This window comes from Dreissena polymorpha, chromosome 14 (genome assembly GCF_020536995.1).
Source record: "Dreissena polymorpha isolate Duluth1 chromosome 14, UMN_Dpol_1.0, whole genome shotgun sequence".
Lineage (NCBI taxonomy): Eukaryota > Metazoa > Mollusca > Bivalvia > Myida > Dreissenidae > Dreissena > Dreissena polymorpha.
In genome coordinates, this window is record NC_068368.1 from 14,773,137 (window position 1) to 14,801,128 (window position 27,992).

Sequence of the window (27,992 nt, forward strand, 5' to 3'; positions counted from 1 at the left end):
TTTTGACCGATTGTAATTATTTAGGGTAATCGCTTTACGCCTGAACGCCCGTTATAAATCAAAGCTCCGAACGCGAAAGCCACATGGCTTATCAGGCGTTATAATAAAATGCATTTTCAAGCATTTCTACGTGAAAGATCGGTCTAAAAATTGGCATGCACATAGAAAATAGGTTTTTAAGTATCGAGAAGTGCTTATTTTTCGCGATGTTAACAGTAAACGTTGTCTTATAGGTTACAATACACTAAATGATCGCTTCATGTAGGGCTGTACTCTCTAAGAAAAATATCGTAGTTGACAGGAAGGCATGTTTTACACGTTTTACCATTATTCGGGTGTTATCTTGCGGAGATAATGGTAGGGCATGAATAGGTGTTCACTACTGAATCCCTGAATATGATACACTTGAAGATTATCGTAAACCATTGCACTTGAAAAGGTTACATTCCACTAAGAAACGGCCGAAAAAAAAGTTGCAAAAACAGTCGATTTTGATTTGTGTCAAGTTCTTTCTTGCTTTGTACATGACATATCTTTTTTATTGCATAAATCGATTCCGCTTAGAATGGCCTTTAAGAAAAGGTATGGTTATGGGGGTCTCTATGTGCAAAATGTTGCATTTATTTTCGCTCAAAGTTGTCGCTTTTACATTGAATTATATAGGGAAACTATTTAGTGTATTATGACCTAAACGCAAAACCAGGCCTAGTCACAAAGGAGCTGTATTTACAGAAAATCATCATTTTTTTAGTGAGATATGACGCGTTTTGGCAAATTTCACTGAATAAATGCGTTTGTTTCACGAATTTAAGGAGCATCGTGAGTTTTTAAGAAAAAAATACGTTTTCAGAGGAAAATAAGAAAAAAAACGTACACAAACTCGTCTTGAGCATCTCAAATCGCAACAAGTTGTGCTGAAAGAGCTCATGAACACGTTTTAATAGTTGTTTACATCTTTTTCTACATAGCTTGTATCAATATTCCAGTAGTTTGACCGATTGTAATTATTTAGGGTAATCGCTTTACGCCTGAACGCCCGTTATAAATCAAAGCTCCGAACGCGAAAGCCACATGGCTTATCAGGCGTTATAATAAAATGCATTTTCAAGCATTTCTACGTGAAAGATCGGTCTAAAAATTGGCATGCACATAGAAAATAGGTTTATACGTATCGAGAAGTGCTTATTTTTCGCGATGTTAACAGTAAACGTTGTCTTATATAAACGCAAAACCAGGCCTAGTCACAAAGGAGCTGTCTTTACAGAAAATCATCATTTTTTTAGTGAGATATGACGCGTTTTGGCAAATTTCACGGAATAAATGCGTTTGTTTCACGAATTTAAGGAGCATCGTGAGTTTTTAAGAAAAAAATACGTTTTCAGAGGAAAATAAGAAAAAAAACGTACACAAACTCTTCTTGAGCATCTCAAATCGCAACAAGTTGTGCTGAAAGAGCTCATGAACACGTTTTAATAGTTGTTTACATCTTTTTCTACATAGCTTGTAACAATATTCCAGTATTTTGAACGATTGTAATTATTTAGGGTAATCGTTTTACGCCTGAACGCCCGTTATAAATCAAAGCTCCGAACGCGAAAGCCACATGGCTTATCAGGCGTTATAATAAAATGCATTTTCAAGCATTTCTACGTGAAGATCGGTCTGAAAATTGGCATACACATAGAAAATAGGTTTATAAGTATCGAGAAGTGCTTATTTTTCGCGATGTTAACAGCAAACGTTGTCTTATACGCAAAACCAGGCCTAGTCACAAAGGAGCTGTATTTACAGAAAATCATCATTTTTTTTAGTGGGATATGACGCGTTTTGGCAAATTTCACGGAATAAATGCGTTTGTTTCACGAATTTAAGGAGCATCGTGAGTTTTTAAGAAAAAAATACGTTTTCAGAGGAAAATAAGAAAAAAAAACGTACACAAACTCGTCTTGAGCATCTCAAATCGCAACAAGTTGTGCTGAAAGAGCTCATGAACACGTTTTAATAGTTGTTTACATCTTTTTCTACATAGCTTGTAACAATATTCCAGTATTTTGACCGATTCTTATTATTTAGGGTAATCGTTTTACGCCTGAACGCCCGTTATAAATCCAAGCTCCGAACGCGAAAGCCACATGGCTTATCATGCGTTATAATAAAATGCATTTTCAAGCATTTCTACGTGAAAGATCGGTCTGAAAATTGGCATGCACATAGAAAATCGGTTTATAAGTATCGAGAAGTGCTAATTTTTCGCGATGTTAACAGTAAACGTTGTCTTATAGGTTACAATGCACTAAATGATCGCTTCATGTAGGGCTGTACTCTCTAAAAAAATATGATAGTTGACAGGAAGGCATGTTTTACAGGTTTTACCATTATTCGGGTGTTATCTTGCAGAGATAATGGTAGGGCATGAATAGGTGTTCACTACTGAATCCCTGAAATATGATACACTTGAAGACTATCGTAAACCATTGCACTAGAAAAGGTTACATTCCACTAAGAAACGGCCGAAAAAAAAGTTGCAAAAACAATCGATTTTGATTTGTGTCAAGTTCTTTCTTGCTTTGTACATGACATATCTTTTTTATTGCATAAATCGATTCCGCTTAGAATGGCCTTAAAGAAAAGGTATGGTTATGGGGTTCTCTTTGTGCAAAATGTTGCATTTATTTTCGTTCAAAGTTGTCGCTTTTACATTGAATTATATAGGGAAACTATTTAGTGTATTATGACCTAAACGCAAAACCAGGCCTAGTCACAAAGGAGCTGTATTTACAGAAAATCATCATTTTTTTTGTGGGATATGACGCGTTTTGGCAAATTTCACGAAATAAATGCGTTTGTTTCACGAATTTAAGGAGCATCGTGAGTTTTTAAGAAAAAAATACGTTTTCAGAGGAAAATAAGAAAAAAAACGTACACAAACTCGTCTTGAGCATCTCAAATCGCAACAAGTTGTGCTGAAAGAGCTCATGAACACGTTTTAATAGTTGTTTACATCTTTTTCTACATAGCTTGTATCAATATTCCAGTATTTTGACCGATTGTAATTATTTAGGGTAATCGCTTTACGCCTGAACGCCCGTTATAAATCAAAGCTCCGAACGCGAAAGCCACATGGCTTATCAGGCGTTATAATAAAATGCATTTTCAAGCATTTCTACGTGAAAGATCGGTCTGAAAATTGGCATACACATAGAAAATAGGTTTATAAGTATCGAGAAGTGCTTATTTTTCGCGATGTTAACAGCAAACGTTGTCTTATACGCAAAACCAGGCCTAGTCACAAAGGAGCTGTATTTACAGAAAATCATCATTTATTTTAGTGGGATATGACGCGTTTTGGCAAATTTCACGGAATAAATGCGTTTGTTTCACGAATTTAAGGAGCATCGTGAGTTTTTAAGAAAAAAATACGTTTTCAGAGGAAAATAAGAAAAAAAAAACGTACACAAACTCGTCTTGACCATCTCAAATCGCAACAAGTTGTGCTGAAAGAGCTCATGAACACGTTTTAATAGTTGTTCACATCTTTTTCTACATAGCTTGTAACAATATTCCAGTATTTTGACCGATTGTAATTATTTAGGGTAATCGTTTTACGCCTGAACGCCCGTTATAAATCAAAGCTCCGAACGCGAAAGCAACATGGCTTATCAGGCGTTATAATAAAATGCATTTTCAAGCATTTCTACGTGAAAGATCGGTCTGAAAATTGGCATGCACATAGAAAATAGGTTTATAAGTATCGAGAAGTGCTTATTTTTCGCGATGTTAACAGTAAACGTTGTCTTATAGGTTACAATACACTAAATGATCGCTTCATGTACGGCTGTAATCTCAAAAAAAATATCATAGTTGACAAGAAGGCATGTTTTACACTTTTTACCATTATTCGGGTGTTATCTTGCGGAGATAATGGTAGGGCATGAATAGGTGTTCACTACTGAATCCCTGAATATGATACACTTGAAGACTATCGTAAACAATTGCACTAGAAAAGGTTACATTCCACTAAGAAACGGCCGAAAAAAAAGTTGCAAAAACAATCGATTTTGATTTGTGTCAAGTTCTTTCTTGCTTTGTACATGACATATCTTTTTTATTGCATAAATCGATTCCGCTTAAAATGGCCTTTAAGAAAAGGTATGGTTATGGGGGTCTCTTTGTGCAAAATGTTGCATTTATTTTCGTTCAAAGTTGTCGCTTTTACATTGAATTATATAGGGAAACTATTTAGTGTATTATGACCTAAACGCAAAACCAGGCCTAGTCACAAAGGAGCTGTATTTACAGAAAATCATTATTTTTTTAGTGGGATATGACGCGTTTTGGCAAATTTCACGGAATAAATGCGTTTGTTTCACGAATTTAAGGAGCATCGTGAGTTTTTAAGAAAAAAATATGTTTTCAGAGGAAAATAAGAAATAAAACGTACACAAACGCGTCTTGAGCATCTCAAATCGCAACAAGTTGTGCTGAAGAGCTCATGAACACGTTTTAATAGTTGTTTACATCTTTTTCTACATAGCTTGTATCAATATTCCAGTATTTTGACCGATTGTAATTATTTAGGGTAATCGTTTTACGCCTGAACGCCCGTTATAAATCAAAGCTCCGAACGTGAAAGCCACATGGCTTATCAGGCGTTATAATAAAATGCATTTTCAAGCATTTCTACGCGAAAGATCGGTCTAAAAATTGGCATGCACATAGAAAATAGGTTTATAAGTATCGAGAAGTGCTTATTTTTCGCGATGTTAACAGTAAACGTTGTCTTATAGGTTACAATACACTAAATGATCGCTTCATGTAGGGCTGTACTCTCTAAAAAAAATATCATAGTTGACAGGAAGGCATGTTTTACACTTTTTACCATTATTCGGGTGTTATCTTGCGGAGATAATGGTAGGGCATGAATAGGTGTTCACTACTGAATCCCTGAATATGATACACTTGAAGACTATCGTAAACCATTGCACTAGAAAAGGTTACATTCCACTAAGAAACGGCCGAAAATAAAGTTGCAAAAACAGTCGATTTTTATTTGTGTCAAGTTCTTTCTTGCTTTGTACATGACATATCTTTTTTATTGCATAAATCGATTCCGCTTAGAATGGCCTTTAAGAAAAGGTATGGTTATGGGGGTCTCTATGTGCAAAATGTTGCATTTATTTTCGCTCAAAGTTGTCGCTTTTACATTGAATTATATAGGGAAACTATTTAGTGTATTATGACCTAAACGCAAAACCAGGCCTAGTCACAAAGGAGCTGTATTTACAGAAAATCATCATTTTTTTAGTGAGATATGACGCGTTTTGGCAAATTTCACGGAATAAATGCGTTTGTTTCACGAATTTAAGGAGCATCGTGAGTTTTTAAGAAAAAAATACGTTTTCAGAGGAAAATAAGAAAAAAAAACGTACACAAACGCGTCTTGAGCATCTCAAATCGCAACAAGTTGTGCTGAAGAGCTCATGAACACGTTTTAATAGTTGTTTACATCTTTTTCTACATAGCTTGTAACAATATTCCAGTATTTTGAACGATTGTAATTATTTAGGGTAATCGTTTTACGCCTGAACGCCCGTTATAAATCCAAGCTCCGAACGCGAAAGCCACATGGCTTATCAGACGTTATAATAAAATGCATTTTCAAGCATTTCTACGTGAAAGATCGGTCTGAAAATTGGCATACACATAGAAAATAGGTTTATAAGTATCGAGAAGTGCTTATTTTTCGCGATGTTAACAGCAAACGTTGTCTTATACGCAAAACCAGGCCTAGTCACAAAGGAGCTGTATTTACAGAAAATCATCATTTTTTTAGTGGTATATGACGCGTTTTGGCAGATTTCACGGAATAAATGCGTTTGTTTCACGAATTTAAGGAGCATCGTGAGTTTTTAAGAAAAAAATACGTTTTCAGAGGAAAATAAGAAAAAAAAACGTACACAAACTCGTCTTGAGCATCTCAAATCGCAACAAGTTGTGCTGAAAGAGCTCATGAACACGTTTTAATAGTTGTTTACATCTTTTTCTACATAGCTTGTTACAATATTCCAGTATTTTGACCGATTCTTATTATTTAGGGTAATCGTTTTACGCCTGAACGCCCGTTATATATCAAAGCTCCGAACGCGAAAGCCACATGGCTTATCAGGCGTTATAATAAAATGCATTTTAAAGCATTTCTACGTGAAAGATCGGTCTGAAAATTGGCATGCAAATAGAAAATCGGTTTATAAGTATCGAGAAGTGCTAATTTTTCGCGATGTTAACAGTAAACGTTGTCTTATAGGTTACAATACACTAAATGATCGCTTCATGTAGGGCTGTACTCTCTAAAAAAATATGATAGTTGACAGGAAGGCATGTTTTACAGGTTTTACTATTATTCGGGTGTTATCTTGCAGAGATAATGGTATGGCATAAATAGGTGTTCACTACTGAATCCCTGAAATATGATTCACTTGAAGACTATCGTAAACCATTGCACTTGAAAAGGTTACATTCCACTAAGAAACGGCCGAAAAAAAAGTTGCAAAAACAATCGATTTTGATTTGTGTCAAGTTCTTTCTTGCTTTGTACATGACATATCTTTTTTATTGCATAAATCGATTCCGCTTAGAATGGCCTTTAAGAAAAGGTATGGTTATGGGGGTCTCTTTGTGCAAAATGTTGCATTTATTTTCGTTCAAAGTTGTCGCTTTTACATTGAATTATATAGGGAAACTATTTAGTGTATTATGACCTAAACGCAAAACCAGGCCTAGTCACAAAGGAGCTGTATTTACAGAAAATCATCATTTTTTTAGTGGGATATGACGCGTTTTGGCAAATTTCACGAAATAAATGCGTTTGTTTCACGAATTTAAGGAGCATTGTGAGTTTTTAAGAAAAAAAACGTTTTCAGGGGAAAATAAGAAAAAAAACGTACACAAACTCGTCTTGAGCATCTCAAATCGCAACAAGTTGTGCTGAAAGAGCTCATGAACACGTTTTAATAGTTGTTTACATCTTTTTCTACATAGCATGTAACAATATTGCAGTATTTTGAACGAGTGTCATTATTTAGGGTAATCGTTTTACGCCTGAACGCCCGTTATAAATCAAAGCTCCGAACGCGAAAGACACATGGCTTATCAGGCGTTATAATAAAATGCATTTTCAAGCATTTCTACGTGAAAGATCGGTCTGAAAATTGGCATACACATAGAAAATAGGTTTATAAGTATCGAGAAGTGCTTATTTTTCGCGATGTTAACAGCAAACGTTGTTTTATACGCAAAACTAGGCCTAGTCACAAAGGAGCTGTATTTACAGAAAATCATCATTTTTTTAGTGGGATATGACGCGTTTTGGCAAATTTCACGGAATAAATGCGTTTGTTTCACGAATTTAAGGAGCATCGTGAGTTTTTAAGAAAAAAATACGTTTTCAGAGGAAAATAAGAAAAAAAAAACGTACACAAACTCGTCTTGACCATCTCAAATCGCAACAAGTTGTGCTGAAAGAGCTCATGAACACGTTTTAATAGTTGTTTACATCTTTTTCTACACAGCTTGTAACAATATTCCAGTATTTTGACCGATTGTAATTATTTAGGGTAATCGCTTTACGCCTGAACGCCCGTTATAAATCAAAGCTCCGAACGCGAAAGCCACATGGCTTATCAGGCGTTATAATAAAATGCATTTTCAAGCATTTCTACGTGAAAGATCGGTCTGAAAATTGGCATGCACATAGAAAATAGGTTTATAAGTATCGAGAAGTGCTTATTTTTCGCGATGTTAACAGTAAACGTTGTCTTATAGGTTACAATACACTAAATGATCGCTTCATGTAGGGCTGTAATCTCTAAAAAAATATCATAGTTGACAGGAAGGCATGTTTTACACTTTTTACCATTATTCGGGTGTTATCTTGCGGAGATAATGGTAGGGCATGAATAGGTGTTCACTACTGAATCCCTGAATATGATACACTTGATGACTATCGTAAACCATTGCACTAGAAAAGGTTACATTCCACTAAGAACCGGCCGAAAAAAAAGTTGCAAAAACAGTCGATTTTGATTTGTGTCAAGTTCTTTCTTGCTTTGTACATGACATATCTTTTTTATTGCATAAATCGATTCCGCTTAGAATGGCCTTTAAGAAAAGGTATGGTTATGGGGGTCTCTTTGTGCAAAATGTTGCATTTATTTTCGTTCAAAGTTGTCGCTTTTACATTGAATTATATAGGGAAACTATTTAGTGTATTATGACCTAAACGCAAAACTAGGCCTAGTCACAAAGGAGCTGTATTTACAGAAAATCATCATTTGTTTAGTGAGATATGACGCGTTTTGGCAAATTTCGCGGAATAAATGCGTTTGTTTCACGAATTTAAGGAGCATTGTGAGTTTTTAAGAAAAAAATACGTTTTCAGAGGAAAATAAGAAAAAAAAACGTACACAAACTCGTCTTGAGCATCTCAAATCGCAACAAGTTGTGCTGAAAGAGCTCATGAACACGTTTTAATAGTTGTTTACATCTTTTTCTACATAGCTTGTAACAATATTCCAGTATTTTGAACGATTGTAATTATTTAGGGTAATCGTTTTACGCCTGAACGCCCGTTATAAATCAAAGCTCCGAACGCGAAAGCCACATGGCTTATCAGGCGTTATAATAAAATGCATTTTCAAGCATTTCTACGTGAAAGATCGGTCTGAAAATTGGCATACACATAGAAAATAGGTTTATAAGTATCGAGAAGTGCTTATTTTTCGCGATGTTAACAGCAAACGTTGTCTTATACGCAAAACCAGGCCTAGTCACAAAGGAGCTGTTTTTACAGAAACTCATCATTTTTTTAGTGGGATATGACGCGTTTTGGCAAATTTCACGGAATAAATGCGTTTGTTTCACGAATTTAAGGAGCATCGTGAGTTTTTAAGAAAAAAATACGTTTTCAGAGGAAAATAAGAAAAAAAAAACGTACTCAAACTCGTCTTGACCATCTCAAATCGCAACAAGTTGTGCTGAAAGAGCTCATGAACACGTTTTAATAGTTGTTTACATCTATTTCTACATAGCTTGTAACAATATTCCAGTATTTTGACCGATTGTAATTATTTAGGGTAATCGTTTTACGCCTGAACGCCCGTTATAAATCAAAGCTCCGAACGCGAAAGCCACATGGCTTATCAGGCGTTATAATAAAATGCATTTTCAAGCATTTCTACGTGAAAGATCGGTCTGAAAATTGGCATGCACATAGAAAATAGGTTTATAAGAATCGAGAAGTGCTTATTTTTCGCGATGTTAAGAGTAAACGTTGTCTTATAGGTTACAATACACTAAATGATCGCTTCATATAGGGCTGTAATCTCTAAAAAAATATCATAGTTGACAGGAAGGCATGTTTTACACTTTTTACCATTATTCGGGTGTTATCTTGCGGAGATAATGGTAGGGCATGAATAGGTGTTCACTACTGAATCCCTGAATATGATACACTTGAAGACTATCGTAAACCATTGCACTAGAAAAGGTTACATTCCACTAAGAAACGGCCGAAAAAAAAGTTGCAAAAACAGTCGATTTTGATTTGTGTCAAGTTCTTTCTTGCTTTGTACATGACATATCTTTTTTATTGCATAAATCGATTCCGCTTAGAATGGCCTTTAAGAAAAGGTATGGTTATGGGGGTCTCTTTGTGCAAAATGTTGCATTTATTTTCGTTCAAAGTTGTCGCTTTTACATTGAATTATATAGGGAAACTATTTAGTGTATTATGACCTAAACGCAAAACCAGGCCTAGTCACAAAGGAGCTGTATTTACAGAAAATCATCATTTTTTAGTGGGATATGACGCGTTTTGGCAAATTTCACGGAATAAATGCGTTTGTTTCACGAATTTAAGGAGCATCGTGAGTTTTTAAGAAAAAAATACGTTTTCAGAGGAAAATAAGAAAAAAAACGTACACAAACGCGTCTTGAGCATCTCAAATCGCAACAAGTTGTGCTGAAGAGCTCATGAACACGTTTTAATAGTTGTTTACATCTTTTTCTACATAGCTTGTAACAATATTCCAGTATTTTGACCGATTGTAATTATTTAGGGTAATCGTTTTACGCCTGAACGCCCGTTATAAATCAAAGCTCCGAACGCGAAAGCCACATGGCTTATCAGGCGTTATAATAAAATGCATTTTCAAGCATTTCTACGTGAAAGATCGGTCTGAAAATTGGCATACACATAGAAAATAGGTTTATAAGTATCGAGAAGTGCTTATTTTTCGCGATGTTAACAGCAAACGTTGTCTTATACGCAAAACTAGGCCTAGTCACAAAGGAGCTGTATTTACAGAAAATCATTATTTTTTTAGTGGGATATGACGCGTTTTGGCAAATTTCACGGAATAAATGCGTTTGTTTCACGAATTTAAGGAGCATCGTGAGTTTTTAAGAAAAAAATACGTTTTCAGAGGAAAATAAGAAAAAAAAACGTACACAAACGCGTCTTGAGCATCTCAAATCGCAACAAGTTGTGCTGAAAGAGCTCATGAACACGTTTTAATAGTTGTTAACATCTTTTTCTACATAGCTTGTAACAATATTCCAGTATTTTGACCGATTGTAATTATTTAGGGTTATCGTTTTACGCCTGAACGCCCGTTATAAATCAAAGCTCCGAACGCGAAAGCCACATGGCTTATCAGGCGTTATAATAAAATGCATTTTCAAGCATTTCTACGTGAAAGATCGGTCTAAAAATTGGCATGCACATAGAAAATAGGTTTATAAGTATCGAGAAGTGCTTATTTTTCGCGATGTTAACAGTAAACGTTGTCTGTTAGGTTACAATACACTAAATGATCGCTTCGTGTAGGGCTGTACTCTCTAAAAAAAAATATCATAGTTGACAGGAAGGCATGTTTTACACTTTTTACCATTATTCGGGTGTTATCTTGCGGAGATAATGGTAGGGCATGAATAGGTGTTCTTTACTGAATCCCTGAATATGATACACTTGAAGACTATCGTAAACCATTGCACTAGAAAAGGTTACATTCCACTAAGAAACGGCCGAAAAAAAAGTTGCAAAAACAGTCGATTTTTATTTGTGTCAAGTTCTTTCTTGCTTTGTACATGACATATCTTTTTTATTGCATAAATCGATTCCGCTTAGAATGGCCTTTATGAAAAGGTATGGTTATGGTGGTCTCTATGTGCAAAATGTTGCATTTATTTTCGCTCAAAGTTGTCGCTTTTACATTGAATTATATAGGGAAACGATTTAGTGTATTATGACCTAAACGCAAAACCAGGCCTAGTCACAAAGGAGCTGTATTTACAGAAAATCATCATTTTTTTAGTGAGATATGACGCGTTTTGGCAAATTTCACGGAATAAATGCGTTTGTTTCACGAATTTAAGGAGCATCGTGAGTTTTTAAGAAAAAATACGTTTTCAGAGGAAAATAAGAAAAAAAACGTACACAAACTCGTCTTGAGCATCTCAAAACGCAACAAGTTGTGCTGAAAGAGCTCATGAACACGTTTTAATAGTTGTTTACATCTTTTTCTACATAGCTTGTAACAATATTGCAGTATTTTGAACGATTGTAATTATTTAGGGTAATCGTTTTACGCCTGAACGCCCGTTATAAATCAAAGCTCCGAACGCGAAAGCCACATGGCTTATCAGGCGTTATAATAAAATGCATTTTCAAGCATTTCTACGTGAAAGATCGGTCTGAAAATTGGCATACACATAGAAAATAGGTTAATAAGTATCGAGAAGTGCTTATTTTTCGCGATGTTAACAGTAAACGTTGTCTTATAGGTTACAATACACTAAATGATCGCTTCATATAGGGCTGTAATCTCTAAAAAAATATCATAGTTGACAGGAAGGCATGTTTTACACTTTTTACCATTATTCGGGTGTTATCTTGCGGAGATAATGGTAGAGCATGAATAGGTGTTCACTACTGAATCCCTGAATATGATACACTTGAAGACTATCGTAAACCATTGCACTAGAAAAGGTTACATTCCACTAAGAAACGGCCGAAAAAAAAGTTGCAAAAACAGTCGATTTTTATTTGTGTCAAGTTCTTTCTTGCTTTGTACATGACATATCTTTTTTATTGCATAAATTGATTCCGCTTAGAATGGCCTTTAAGAAAAGGTTTGGTTATGGGGGTCTCTATGTGCAATATGTTGCATTTATTTTCGCTCAAAGTTGTCGCTTTTACATTGAATTATATAGGTCATAATACACTAAATAGTTTCCCTATATAATTCAATGTAAAAGCGACAACAAAGATTTAGTGTAATGTAACCTCAACAATGGCTGCCACCAAGAGAGTCTCGATTCAAAACTTTCTTACTGCATAAATTGGCTTGTTTCGCTATTTAGAAGCTGTCATTTAGGATATATGAATTATTTATTCACTAATTCTCCGCGTATGACAACAATAGTTGGAATTCGAAGGATATATACTCGATGTGAATGAAGGACTTTCTTGATCGTAACAGCTTGACACGGCAAAACTGGCATACTGATTACTGGTATTTTTAGTTATCAATATAAGTCACATTGTGCTTTATAAATTGTATTCGAGCATTTTGCGACTTATTGAATGACTATGATACCCGATATCAACATTTCATCGGGGATTTGCAGATCACCAAGCTGTCCTGAAATTCAACATTGATTTCAAACTCTTTACTGGTTTGTATACTCTTTCTTAGTGTTAGTACTTTTTATCATTTTAAAGTTAAATGAACTGTGTCACAGTAAAAGAGACATTAAGGCGATTGTGGCCAGTTAGGATCTAGATCAGCCTGCAGTCGCTTGAAAGCTGTTTGCTTAAAAGCATTTTTCTGACAATAACAAATAATTTAATTGGATACTGATTTGACTGCGCTTTTCCTGTGACCTAGTCCAAATAATTAGACGTAAGCTACCCCGCTTACGATGTAAATCGACCTCATATTTATAGGAGTACCTGTGACCTGGCTCAAATAATAGAATTTTCATTAATCAAATTATTTATTTCGAACATTAATCAATTGTTTTTCTTGTCCCTCGGGATCAATGACTCTAGCACTTTCCTGTTGAGAATTGAATACTGCTAAAGGCGATGCTAGGGGGCGTGAGAGATGTTGCACCTTCCAGTATCGCTCGATTGTTCATTGTCAGCTTGGGCACTACGTACATGTACCCCGGGTACTCTTAAGTATACTTACATGTATCCCATGTACGGTAAATATACTAAAATGTACCCGGGAAATTTAACCCTAAATCAGTCTTTGTCGACTATTTTTTTGTAATAATTATATATACACATCAGGGCTTAACACTAACTTTTTTTTCAACAAGCCCATTCGGGCTAGTAAATGCAGAACCTACTAGCCCTGACCAATCTTACATGTGCCCTGACCCAAGTATTATAAAAACCTTTATATATATCATTCAACTTGTATTTTCTTGTGCTTGGAGATGTGCAATTATGATTAAATCATTCTTATTAGCTTGCCTTACTAATGCTATTGAATTCAATATTCATCTATTTAAGACATCTATTTGTAATCTTCACGCCATTTCTGGAGAAATTTTCTCTTTTTTTATTTCCTCATACTTTCTCTTACTTTCCTCCTTCCCTTTTCTTTTCCTATCCGAGGAACCCCCATCCCCACCCGTAAAGCCAAACTTAAACAACGACATGAAAGTTAAAACCTTTTTTACATAGATTGCCGGGTTACCGTCTTACAAGAAATGGTAAGTGAATCTTAGCAAAATAACGTGTTACGGTAGTTGTAACAATTGTACAGGGTTAACTCTCTACTAAAAGCCGGGATCGACCATTAATATTAGTTTTGCTAATTGAATTGCGTAAAAAATATTGTCAAAACACTTCTAATCTAAATAAAGTCTCTATCTTCCACTAAATGGATTTATTAATCGTCTAAAGGATGGAATAACTTTTCCATAATGACAACAAATTAAAATTATTTAAAATTGATAAATAACTATTAATTTTATATTTACTTTGTGTTAATGTCGAGTTTATACCTTCATCATTCCGGACGATCCTGGGCAATCCCGGCTTTTAGTTTCAAACGTATTTTCATTGAGAAAACACGTCACTTCGAGGAAACCAGTCAAAAACCGTGTCTAGCGGCATTCCGTTTAAAAATAGGTACTGACATGTTTTACCAGGAAAACCGCCGGGGATTTTCTGAATTGTCGGCCTCTTTTTGATTGCAATCATGGGGTTCCGAATCTATTTCGAGATACCATCCGTTTGTTTTCTCCGAACTCACCCTGGGAATTAATTGTCATCTGATCGTACTGTATTAAGATTTTGCATCTTTGACACGCTTATTTAAAACGCAGTATATTGATATAGAACATATAATCCCGCCCAAAATACACATGACCGGTCGGGCATGTTCCTGGGACATTGGCTAGCCCGGACCAAGGTACAGGCAGTGAATGTCGTTCGAACGTGCCTTAGTGTTAAGCCCTGCACATTAATGTCAATTTTCTGTAGAATGGCCTCTATATTATCGGAACATATACTCAAAAAGCATGTTGATGCAGTGTTTTTTGAAGAGAAGTGTGTTTAAGATAATCGGTTGCGCGTTTTACGACATCGGATTTTGGGCGCGAATACAACTCAGGTACAGTCTAATATGGACCGAGTACAATTACGTTTATTTACCGTACCTGGGGTACATGTAAGTATACTTAGAGTACCCAGGGTACATGTAAGTATACTTAAGAGTACCCGGGGTACATGTAAGTAGTACCAGAGCCGACAATGACCAATAGAGCTCCATTATCCCTAATGAACCGACTCAAAAAACCGAGTCGGCAATATTTGACTTAATTTTTGGTTTGGTTGCTCTCAAGGGATCGAAAATTTCAGAATCTTCCTAAAAGCCTTACGGGTTTGATCCCCAGAAGCGACATTGAAAACTAGCATACTTTGTTATCTAAAAGGCTGCTAAACCTAATATACAATGATAATGTGAATTTTCTCTCACATGATGTTCATCAGTCATATTATATAAAAACTTACAGCAGTAGTAAACCACTGGACAATAATTAATGAACGCATCTTTCATTTGTCTTTGACACTTTGATTTTGACATGGCCTAGATTTAAATATGTGACTGGACTTTACCAGCACTCTTGTAACAGAGCTAAAGTTTAAATGTACCATTGAAGATCACCTAAATCCAGATTTGCTATTATAGACGTGTGGAAAGTTTTAAGGGTGTAACAAGTAAGCAAAAATTGGTCATTACCCAGAGGCTACAATGCTACCAATGTGTCACACCAGGGCCTTGAATTTGAAATCTAGGACATGCATGGTCATTTCTTCATGAAATCAGGACACAAAATTGTATTTTAAGTCCTTAATTGACCTGGCTATAGTTCTCAGATTATTATAAGCTCAATCAGTATATTTATATCATTATTTATGCTTTGTGTATTGTAACCATATACACAATCATGCAGTTACATGATAGCAATAAATAATATCAAAGCTACCCATACTATAAAGGTCATTGACAAAGCCTATGGTCAAAATGTGAACACATTGAGTGTAATCGCCCTCTCGTGCCAGCAAAAACAACACGTTGACAGGTTGTCATTTTTGACAGTTCTACTTTCACTTTCATTTTGTGATATCATAACTATTAACAATTATGTGGCTGAGAAAAATATCGCCATTGCTTTTTATGCCCCCGGTAGGGTGGCCTATATCAGTTGAACTGTCAGTCAGTCAGTGTGTCAGTCTGTCCGCCCGTCCGAAAACATTAATGGCCATAACTTTTTTAACATTGAACATAGCAACTTGATATTTGGCATACATGTGCATCTCATGGAGCTGCACATTTTCAGTTGTGAAAGGTGAAGGTGAAGGTCATCCTTCAAGGTCAAATGTCAAATATAAAGCGTCTGTCTGTCTGTCCAAAAACTTAAACATTGGCCATAACTTTTTATGCCCCCCTTCGAAGAAGAGGGGGTATATTGCTTTGCTCATGTCGGTCGGTCGGTAGGTCGGTCGGTCCCTCCACCAGGTGGTTGTCAGACGATAACTCAAGAACGCTTGGGCCTAGGAACATGAAACTTCATAGGTACATTGATCATGACTTGCAGATGACCCCTATTGATTTTGATGTCACTAGGTCAAAGGTCAAGGTCACGGTAACCTGAACTAGTAAAATGGTTTCCGGATGATAACTCATAAACGCATACATCTAGGATCATGAAACTTCATGGGTAGAATGATCATGACTTGCAGATGACCCCTAATGATTTTGAGGTCACTAGGTCAAAGGTCAAGGTCACGGTGACCCAAAATTGTAAAATGATTTTCGGATGATAATTCAAGAACGCATATGCCTAGGATCATGAAACTTTATAGGTAGATTGATCATGACTCGCAGATGACCCCTATTGATTTTCAGGTCACTAGGTCAAGGTCATGGTGACCCGAAATAGTAAAATGATTTATGAATGATAACTCAAGAACGCATATGCCTAGGATCATGAAACTTCATAGGTAGATTGATCATGACTCGCAGATGACCCCTATTGATTTTGAGGTCACAAGGTCATAGGTCACGGTGGCCCGAAATAGTAAAATGATTTTCGGATGATAACTCAAGAACGCTTTTGCCTAGGATCATGACACTTCATAGGTACATTGATCGTGACTTGCAGATGAACCCTATTGATTTTCAGGTCACTAGGTCAAAGGTCAAGGTCACAGTGACAAAAGTCGTATTCACACAACGGCTGCCAGTACAACGGACGGCCCATATGAGGGGCATGCATGTTTTACAAACAGCCCTTGTTCAATATTGGCGTGCATGCATATCTCATAGAGCTGCACATATTGATTGGTGAAAGGTCAAGGTCATCCTTCAAGGTCAAGGTCAAAGGTCAAATTTTGCAATATTGAAGATAGCAACTCCATATTCGGCATGCATGTGTATGTCATGGAGCTGCACATTTTGAGTGGTGAAAGGTCAAGGTCATCCTTCATGGTCAAAGGTAAAATATATGGCTTCAAAGCTGCGCAGCAGGGGGCATTGTGTTTCACAAACACAGCTCTTGTTTAATATATTTTCTGCACATTTCTTAAAAAAACTTACATCAATACACGATTTTCTTCGTTAATTAATTCCTGACCTTCTTGTGTACATATTTCGCTTACATTTTGACGCGCGTAGGTAGGACCGCATTACCGCTTCCGAAATGTGTATTCATACTATTGCCTTCGAGGAACTTATCTGATGTTTGACGGAAAGGGCCGAAAATGTGCGAGTGTGGGTCAAGTTCCCCACAGGTACTACTTTCCCGTTCCCCCAATTTTTTTTCCGTACCTAAAATTTTTCGTACCCAATTTTTTTTTCGTACCCAATTTTTTTTTTCATCCCCAATTTTTTGTTCGTACCAAAAAAAATTTCGGTCCCAATTTTTTTGTTCCCAAATATTTTTTCGTACCCAAATTAGTTTTTATACCCAAATTTTTTTCGCAAAATGTTTGTACCAAATTTTTTTCGTACCAACATACACAATTGTGGTGATTGTGGTGATGTAGATAAACTTAACTTGATGCTTTTATATCCATCCTCTCAAAAGCATCGTCACACCAGTACTGTCAGTACTTTGATTTACATAAGCATTCTGTTTCTTTGCTGAAACTCTCAATATGATTCACGTTTGTTTCATCGTCTCCGGTGCGTGTTGTCTTTGTTATAATGACCGTCTTCGTAGCCATCGAACCCCACTGTCGCTTGTCCGTAATGCATTTTCTATGAATCTACATAAGACTCGGCTATTGCGTTATATAAGCTGCCCTTCTCCATGTTCAAGGATGCAGCAAAGTGCCACCATCATGCATCTGTTTCATGAATACAGTTCATCACAGCCTCACATGATGTGTCTATAGCATACTCTCAAATTGCCTGAGCGATCTGAGGCTTATCTGCTGTACACAGTATGTTCTTGGTTTCAAAGAAGGCAGCAGGATGGGAGCTCAGTTCAAAAGGCAATACGACTGCAAGGGAAGGATCTCCAGATTTTGACACCACCAGGAAACGCTGGAACATAAGCGCAGGATAAAAAGCACGGTCAAAAGCGATCTTAACAGCCAAGCTATTCCCAAGAGCTTTGGCTCTGTATTTTCTCGTGAATTTATAAGCAAAGACCGACTTTCCTATGATATCTCTTACGATCGTTTTTCCAACCGCCTTAACTGCATGAACATTCACATCTGACCCAGCCACTATCTTATTGACCATGTTGAAGGGTTAGCTGTGTATGGAGAGGATGTTATAATCTGTGTCTGCATTTTCTATAGATCAAAATAATCCCCTTTGATGCACGCCTCAGTTGAATATTTGTGTTGGGGAGACTGAAGTATAGGTCGGATCTGTGAAATCCTGCATCCCACTGTTGTGCTCGGATGATGCAGATAGGGTCCAAGGGGTTTGCATTTCCTCGGCCATTTCACTGCCGCGAGTTAGACCATATGTGCTCTATAAACATATCATCAATGTATGCTCAATGACAAGATCACGTCCTAGCCCAGCTCCTGATGGCTCCTACAAACAACGTGAAAACCAATACCGAACTTTCGATAAACGTCTGGGTGCGTTTCCTCTTGGTCGCTTATTTGCAGCAAAGATGAATAACAAATCGGGCACTGCCTGCTAATGCATCAGCCAACACCCAGTACGATATGCTTTAATCAACAACCTTGAATTGTTAATCATAAGCTGATAATTCAGCCATACTATGCTTGTCTTTGAGGTCTGGGCAAGTTCATGTTTCTTCTTCTCTGTAGCCCTCTCGTAACATATCATCTGCTAGCGTCATTTTTCCCCTAAGAAGGGAAGAGTACAAATCCTTTGCATGATCAAGCAGTATCTGAATGTCTGGATCTTCCTGGGTAATTTCGGCTGTAAGCTGGCTGTGTATGCACTTTTCAACAAGAAGATGGTCCCGTGAAGCCCTCTGGACAGTCCCCCCCCCCCCGCAAGTTCATACGTTTATGAAACATCCCAAATTCTAATGAACACTTTAAACTCCTTTATGGCGCATCGGTGATAATTTCGGCAGCCTTCCAATAGAAGGGTTGGTTAAACGTTACAATGGTGTGAAGGTTGTGGCAAGGTTGCAAACTAAGGCTTATGTTGACAGAATGCACGCTTTGTCCCCATTGTACATATTAATCATAGGCGAGAATTTGAATGACAATTGCAGCCCAGGGTACTGTATTATCTGTTGCAAGATACTAGTACGCACCATTCCCTGCTAATTCAGTGTTGCCTGAAGCTGAAAAATATCGATCCTCTTGTCAAAATCCAAACATCACGGCAATCGTAATGTGTCCTTTGCCCATCGAAACCTCGGTATAGACACCAAAATCATCAATAGTGAAAGGAAAGTTACAAAGTTATGATCATTAATAGATGTTGGTGGCCATCTTGGAGGCCATTTTGGACGCCATGTTGGATTTGTGTGTAATATAATAAACTTAAACTATGTCTGATGATCTTAATGTGTTCTTTGCCCCTTGAAACCTATGTATAGCCACCTAAATAATCGAAGTTGAGTGGATATTTACAAAGTTATGATCATTAATAGGGTTTGGCGGCCATCTTGGCGGCCATTTTAGACGCCATGTTGGATTTGTGTGTACTATTGTAAACTTAAACAATGTCTGATGATCTTTATGTGTTCTTTGCCCCTTGAAACTTAGGTATAGACAACACATTCATCAAATTTGATTGTATAGTTACATACATGTAGTTATGATCATTAATAGGTAATTGGCGGCCATCTTGAAAAAAAACTTTCCGGAGGTCCGATTAAGGTAAACTTTTGATATGTTTTAAAGGACCTTCTACCTTACCAGGATCAGTTAAAATGCCCTTTGTAGCAATTTTTTGGTAGTTGAAGGTATTTTTTTTATATTGACCCTACTAGTACTTCTTGCTAAAAACAGAGTATTGGCGGCCAGCTTGAAAAAAATGCCGCCATTTTGAATTTTCAAGTGGCTAACGTGCTTTTTGAAGAAAGGGGTACCTAAAGGTAATTTATGCCAAATTTCATGCTTGCATCGCTAAGTGAAAGATTTTTTCAATAATCAGCGCAGCTATAGGAAACATTTGCCATACACAAGCTACACAACAGTAATGTGTTCATCTTAATAGTATTTTTCTCCAGTTGATCCAAAGAATCATTGACTTTTTTTGCGCAAAGAGTATATTCTTTTCAGAATTGTGTTGTATGATTGTTAAAGGGCCTTGATACTTTCCTCAAAGTCATCTTTTTTCTGAATCAACTGCCCATTTAATGTATACACAGTTGCCGACAACTGCTTTAAGGCACCTTTCTGGTGCAGGTCTTTCACTTTGTCAGCTATGGCTACCACATAACTGCATTTCCTGCAATATTAAGTATCCCACTTTATATCGTGTATGTGTTATGCTAAGTATCGTTAATATACACAGTTATACAATCAATTTGAATCGTATTTTGTGTCTCAAAAAATATTTTTTTTAATGTATCAATGGCTATAATTGTGTTACTTAAGCATGTGAATTTAACTTCCACCATAAATAATTTTACACTCTTATTCAGATCAGACGGGCTCAAAGTAAGTGCTTATATTCACCTCTGCCTTTAACACCATTTTGCAAAGGATATTTGTTGGTTTTGTTAATTAACTAGTTATGTTTAAAGTAATATCAGCATGAATCTTACCCATATATAATTATTTTCGGTGATTTATTATAACCCACATGAGCTGATTGATTGAGTTTGTGAAGTACTGAAGTTTCCATCCTAAAGATAAGTCTTTGCATACGGTATTCAAATAGTTTTTGTTAAAATTCTAACACAATGAAATACAAAGTAAATGTTGAAAGAGGTGATATTGTTTTCAGATTTGCCCGCACGACACAGATTTGGTTTGAAACAAACACATTGAAACAAACGATTGGACCGACCATTTTTCGTAAATATTTTCCAGTCACTATAAAACGCTTGATAATTCCCTAATTGTTTTCACAATTTACGTTGAATTTTCTCAAAGTGCTTATGTCTTAAGGTGCGAACATCGGCGGATTAGTGATGCGCAAATAACTCCAGTCGTTCCATTATCGATCGATAATTGACCTTTCGACAGCCGATTGATTGACAGGCTTATTAACCAATCAGATTACTGCATAGATTAGGCCCGTTTCTATCCGCCATTTTGTCCGTCAAACTCGCCGTTGTTCGTCACATAAGCTTATACGTAATGCTGTGTTTTAAACAAAGAAAATGGTTAAAAGGTGCTGTTATGGCACTTGTTATTCAGACACAATGTATCCAGAACGGTTAAAAGATGGAACTACGTTTTTTCCGTTCCATTAACCGGGTACTAATCTTAAAAAATGCAAACGTTGGATTCGTCTTTGTAGTCGTCTCAACGAACAGCTTAATCTCAACATATTAAGCTATCGCCCGAAAGCAAAACACCTCGACGTTTGTTCTAAGGTCGTCATAATAAGATACTACGCGAAAATAGAATATGTAAGTTTTGCACCGGACACGCTATAGAAAACGAGTATCACTTTTTACTTGTTTTTCCTCTATATAGAGAAATTAGAAAGGAACATTTAAAACCATATTTTCAAAGGTGGCTAACGTTAAATAAATTTGACATTCTAATGCAGTCGGCTAATAAAAAAATATTCTAAACTTTGCTAACTAGATTATTAATGCTAATGAAATGCGTAATAATAAAGACAATCAGTTATAATTTTTAATAATATCACATAAAATAGAGCATTTTTATTTCTTTCGGTTTAAATCTTCCGAATTTAATGTAGCTAGTTGTATATCGTTAAAAGTTAAGAAACAATTTAAAATGCGCACGTAATTATCAATAGTTGCCAATAAATGTCATTTTACACCATATGTGGGCTTTCTACTAATCCGTTATCAAAACAGATGCCGCAAACTGTGAATGACCCTTGACACTTTGATAGCCAGTCTGATTAGCGAGTTTTTTTTTTGTACATGAAAATTCTTTCAACTTCTTATATTTTAAACATTGCAAAAAATAGTTTAAGAGGAAATTAATAATATATTGTGTATGTTACTTTTTTGACGACATTGACTATGTTACACGATTATAACAATGCTCATGGGTCATTTTGACCAAACGCATTATAGATATGTGTTATATCGGATTTCAATATAACGTTCTTTGTCTTCTTATATAATAAATTTACTTACCTTTGCCACATTTGCAATATTGCCATCGGTTGCAAAATTAACGGCTTTTAATTAAAAAACTGAAACATCTATTACTCAATGAAAAGTATTGTGACAAACGACAATGCATACTGTATGTGATAATTTGCGATAATTGGCCGACTTTGACTATAGATTAACGACTTTTAAGTAGACTTATAAAAAAGTTATGACTATTTCATAGATATGATAATTATATTCAGCATAACTATTCAATGATAATAAAAATATTGTATGGCCTTTCTGGTATACCATGAGGCGTTTTTGGTTCACTGATGCGGACTTTTTGGGAAGCCTTTTTGGTAAACGGCCTTTCTGGTACTATATCTTTGAGGGGAGCTAAACACCTATTTGATTCATTATATTTAACACATTTTAAATAAAACATGATAGCAATAGAAACATTTCATGTAATTTGGACCGAAATCTTTGTGAATATCTTCCAACGTACCGATTCGCGTAGCCAGTTTTATGACGGACTTCGGCGGAGTGACCTCCCTTGAAATCGGGGGGCGTGGCTTCACTCTCGCTGTCGAAAGGTCAATTGGCATGGCGTTGCAGTAGTTTGTTGGCTTTTTTTGTTGGTCTCTGCAGTACACATATTTATGATAGAATCGCTACAAGGTACATGTACTTACAGGAGAAATGCCGTTTTAAAACCCGAATGAACGCGTTATTTATCAAATTTAATTTAGTACATTTAACAACGTTTTCGCACCCCACTTTGATTCAAGAACGATGTAATTAGCAAGAAAGATTACAACAAAGTCGCGAATTTTCAGACATTTCGATTCACTCGCCATTTTCATTCCAACCGGAAGTGACGTAAATTGGACACATGTTCATGCTCTTAATGACGAACCGGCATTGTTCTGTTATACTGACGATTTAAATTGGCAATAAAACACATATTATGTTCATTAAAGGGCTTTGAATGTGATATTTGTCGCAACTTAGGCAGGGACAATTGTTGACAAATGGAAGATAATAGGGATTATGAAGAGTTTTCCGTTGAACCGTACGTGTATTGGCCGGAATTGAGGGACTGTCGGTCAGATTTGTCTGAATCTGACTCGGACAGCGAGGTGTCTTGTGTCGATGCTCAAGATGACCATAGTGTTGGATATACGATTTTGTAAATTAATAATTGTCATATTGTGTTTAATGTCGGAACAAAACACAATTTAATGTTGTTGTTTTTTATTATCATTCTACAGTACGATCGTTGAATATGGCGCCGTTGTACGCTTTATTATTATAAACACAGAGCGGATATTTGCAACAGTTTTGAGTGGTTTAATGAAACTTTAAATATAACGTCCACTGTAATTAACAGATGAACATAAAACAATAGCATGTATGTGTAGATATAAGGGGACATAGTTTGGGACCTTTGTCGACAGCGTCCTGTTGATCGTGATTAATGTTTATTACTGTAGGTTGATTACATTGGGGGGGGGGGGCTAATCTCTTATCTGATACCGTACTGTGTCTACCGAAATCAACTTGAGATATAACCACTGAAAACACAGATTTAAACACCCAAATAGCCAGAAACTACATGACACAATTTACATATCTTTGTTAAATAATACACATGACTGGTAAATGGTGTCAATTTGATATCTCAATTGTCAGATTATCATGGATATTTGAGTATGTTAATGAAGTGAAAAATAATTCCCTTTGTGACTTTTAATTGAATCCAAATTACCATTACTCAGAAATGCCAAGCTGTTAAAGTAACATAAATACTAAAAACCAACGAATATTTCGAAAATATTTCGTAATTTTCAAGTTAACCCATTGAAAATCAGTGTTCCTTAATTATGTCTAAGCTAGATGTGGTCTGTAACATAAATTTAACGAGATACAAATTGCTCGTTTTTATTTTGTGTGAGACAATATATTCCATGTTAATTTCCCGCCACGAGATCCGAACATATACGAGCGAACGCGAGACTGGCTTCGGGCAGCGTCGAAAGAAAGACTAATTCATGAGAACTACGTCGTGCTTCCGAAGCTGCTCGAAGCCAATCACGCGTGTTAAGTATCAAAGAAAGTTTACACAATTATTTTTTACCAACACAATAATCCTCGCATAATTTCCTAGAAAATTAGGGAATGTAATTTATACTGACAAGAACACATACTATTTTTGAAACTTATTTACGACACAGACCATAGTCTGAGGTGTTAATAAGTTGACAAGTAATTGTTCATTTTAAAGCGGTTCTACTGATTTGTCCATAAGTTCATAATAATACGCGAAAGGTTCAAATAACTCTTTTTTGTTACAAAATAATTGATGCATATGCGTTTAAAAAAAGCGGCATTTTGAAAATAATCCTTATTTGTTAACTACTACAGGCAAAAAAAAATGATCCATTATTCTAGTAATATAAATTCATTTAGAATTGTGTAATTTTCATCCGTGACGTAACATATTGAATGTACCGTAATTACTCTATGTTTTCGGACACTTAAAAATTTATTCTTTTTCGTGTCCGAAAACTTAGATACGAAAAATATTCACAATAAACAGGTGTCCGAAAACTTTAAGTAAAAAATTGATTTTTCGAAAATAGCGTAAATTGTATCAACGACTACCTTTAATAGCACGCGCTTGTAAAATTCCATGCCGTGTAGTATAAATTACAGTTATATATGTTTAACCTGCATTTTAAATAATTTTAAATGCTTAATTTATTTAAACAAAAATTACTTCAAGGTTGTACTTTGACCAACGAGTTAAATGATGAGCATGTGATGTACCGATACTCGCTAGTATGAACCTGTAATTAACGCAATAAAAAAGCAAACTACGGATTCTTTGTTTGTTTATATCTGATAGTTGTTGACTAATTGTTCGTAAAACTTGCAATAAGGTGCATCACACTTTGAGGCGTTTTGTGTTTGTCACAGTTATTTTACTGAGAAGGGGTAGTACAATTGCGGTAGATGATTGAACTGTTAATTGGCACTACCCCCTGGTAATTGTCATAACGCTTATGCTATCGGACGAAACCATTGTTTAATACCGGTTTACAAGGTCATTTACCAAATAACGCAAATGTAATGGTCCGTTGCCCTCAGATATAAAGCTTCCATGTTTTTGTGATGTTCATCCGGTCGAAGTGTCATTAGGTATCAAAAACAGGACCGAAATTCGGTTAAATAGCGCTGTAAAATGTACTGTCCGAAAACTTAGAGACATTAATTATGGACGAAAATTCGAGTGTCCGAAAATTAAGAGTCACGAAAAATAATTATTTTTGCTAAAAAAAGGGGTACCCGAAAACTTAGAGTATCCGAAAACATAGAGTAATGACGGTATTAGTCAATAGGATGTTACCATATCTTTTTATATAACATTTGAACATTTGTGTGGATGGACTGGATGACTGCAGATTAAACTTTCAAGAATGTATCATGTATAGAAACTTCATATATTATATTAATATTTGTAAAACACGCGATTTTGTTACGGACATGTACCGTTTTTGGAAAAGCCTATCAGTTTTGTGCTTGAATATTCAGATGGTGCAGTCACAATGGATGCACAAATTAACAATCGGGCTGCTAGTCGCGGCAAACATGTTTTATAAACATTTATTTTTATGATTTGTGTAAACGCATTACTTTTAAAAGATATGTTAACATGCTTTAAGTGTTATATTCTTACATATCACTTTGTTACCAAACTTTGAGGTGAGCAGCGTTTGTTATTTTAGTCCTCTTATTATGTGAACTTATTATAAGATTTTAAAAAGATGAAAAGTTGTGTTAGATACTTAAAATGATAGTTTGTGTCATAGGGCCAACACGACCCTCTTATTTGTGACTATTATTTTGAATGTATATGAAGGATGACCAAACGTTTGTTAAGACATAATGAAAATAAAGATCTCAATTAGGAGTGAATAAAACATACTTATGATTGTGGATATGGCAGACATGACATATCAGTTGGTTGTGGTCCTCACAGAATCCTGTCAGTTTTTCTTTCTTGTGGTCCTGGCATTGCTGTAGTGCATCCGCATAGGTATCTGGCCACTGGCTAATGTTTGCCTTACCCAAAGTCGCATGCTTCTTGAAAAGTGTGTTATGGAGCGTCACACATTTCCCACAAAAAAACTCGGAACATTCCTCACAGTAAAATTCAGCCTTTGTGTTTCTGTCACTTTCCTGACAGGTGAAGCAAGCAAAGTTATTGAATAAAACTGATCTTTCATGAATTAACGCTCAAATTTGGAGGCCATTGCTATAACTTAATGAGGCGTTGACATGTAAGTTGAAGCGTAAAGTAAAACTTTGCCCTTTGAACCACCATCCTATTATCGTCAAATGCTGTCTACTCACATGATAGATATGGAGTATTAACATATGGTATAAGATTATGTTTACATTTCATCTTCTTTCTTAGATAAAGTGTATCATAGCTGAGCATGTTTAAACGGATATTACTATACAAAATTCATTCTATAACGATACTACATACCGTACTTAAAGCACGCCCTATTTTCATTATCGAAGCCACACAGTTACTGTCTAGTTATTCTTTCTCCATCACAGAACCAACGGTATTCTGCATTACCATCCAAAAGGGAATGATAAAGACTCACTAAAGGTACATGGTGCTGCTAAGCTTATAATGAAGCGGCGATGACAAGAACTTTCGTCCGAATTGGAGAGCTGAGTCAGTTATATCCCCTGAATACTCACTAGAAACAGATATATCCTCATATGTGATTTATAAGGTATATATCATTCATGTATAAAATCATGCACTTTTACCTCTTATATCGGAGTTCTTTTAAAAGTAATTAGATTTTATGTTGGAATACATGCTTTTCTTTTTTTATCAAAATGTTTTATTGCGACCATCTGAATTAGCATTAATGTGACAAATGCTTGGACCTTTGTACACTTTGGTTTACCTGGGTATTTACTCGTCAATGGCCAAAATAGAAAAGACACTGAGGTCCCTAATTGGTATGCTTCTGAAGAAAGGATAGCACGCATTCCTTTTTAAGACAACATGTTAAGGGTCAAGATAACAGTGATTTGAAACACGAGATTCGTTTACCTCTGAGAAAATAAAAATAGTTTTTTTTAGGTCACCAGGTCAAAATGCAAAGTCGAAAGGGCTTGCACGATGAGAATACTTTCCCGATTGACTTTACTGTTTTGCATGATACTATAAAACCAATACCATGCGTCGGACACACAATTTCGTGGATATTTTGGGTCCTCTTAACATGCTTTGACCTGAAATTCTCCTAGTAGGTTTGCTGTTTACTCATGAGAAAAGGATAAAGCCTTATCATTTTGTAAGTCAAAAAACCATAGGTCTAAGTCACACAGTCTTGCATAATGAAAAGGTTCCCACAATATCTAAATAATGCTATAATCTAGGGCCATGAAAAATTAATGTTCTTGTAAGTCGTGAGTGATTGAAGACCAATTTCGGTTATTTTGAGATCTGTGTAAACAAGCAGTGTTAATAAACACACCATCCATACTGCACTGGGCTGCAAGTCACGAGCGATGGTTCACACTTACGTGCACATTACTTACTATCTCGGTAGGACAGTCTCGATTTCGGGATCTTTGTTTAACAGCCCCAACATACCATACGACAATATCTA

At 35.9% G+C, this 27,992-nt stretch overlaps 1 protein-coding gene across 1 annotated transcript in view; it reads right to left on the reverse strand.

The window, feature by feature from the left end:
• Positions 1 to 26,802, reverse strand: part of LOC127857192 (uncharacterized) — a 40,650-nt gene extending 13,848 nt beyond the window's left edge. Inside the window, exons 1-2 of the mRNA XM_052393609.1 lie at positions 26,276 to 26,802; positions 22,793 to 22,929 (exon numbers count right to left, since the gene is read on the reverse strand). Of these exons, the coding sequence (XP_052249569.1) occupies positions 22,793 to 22,892 (100 nt within the window). The 5' untranslated portion in view covers positions 22,893 to 22,929; positions 26,276 to 26,802. The remainder of the gene's footprint in view (positions 1 to 22,792; positions 22,930 to 26,275) is intronic.
• Between the last annotated feature and the right edge of the window lie 1,190 nt (positions 26,803 to 27,992).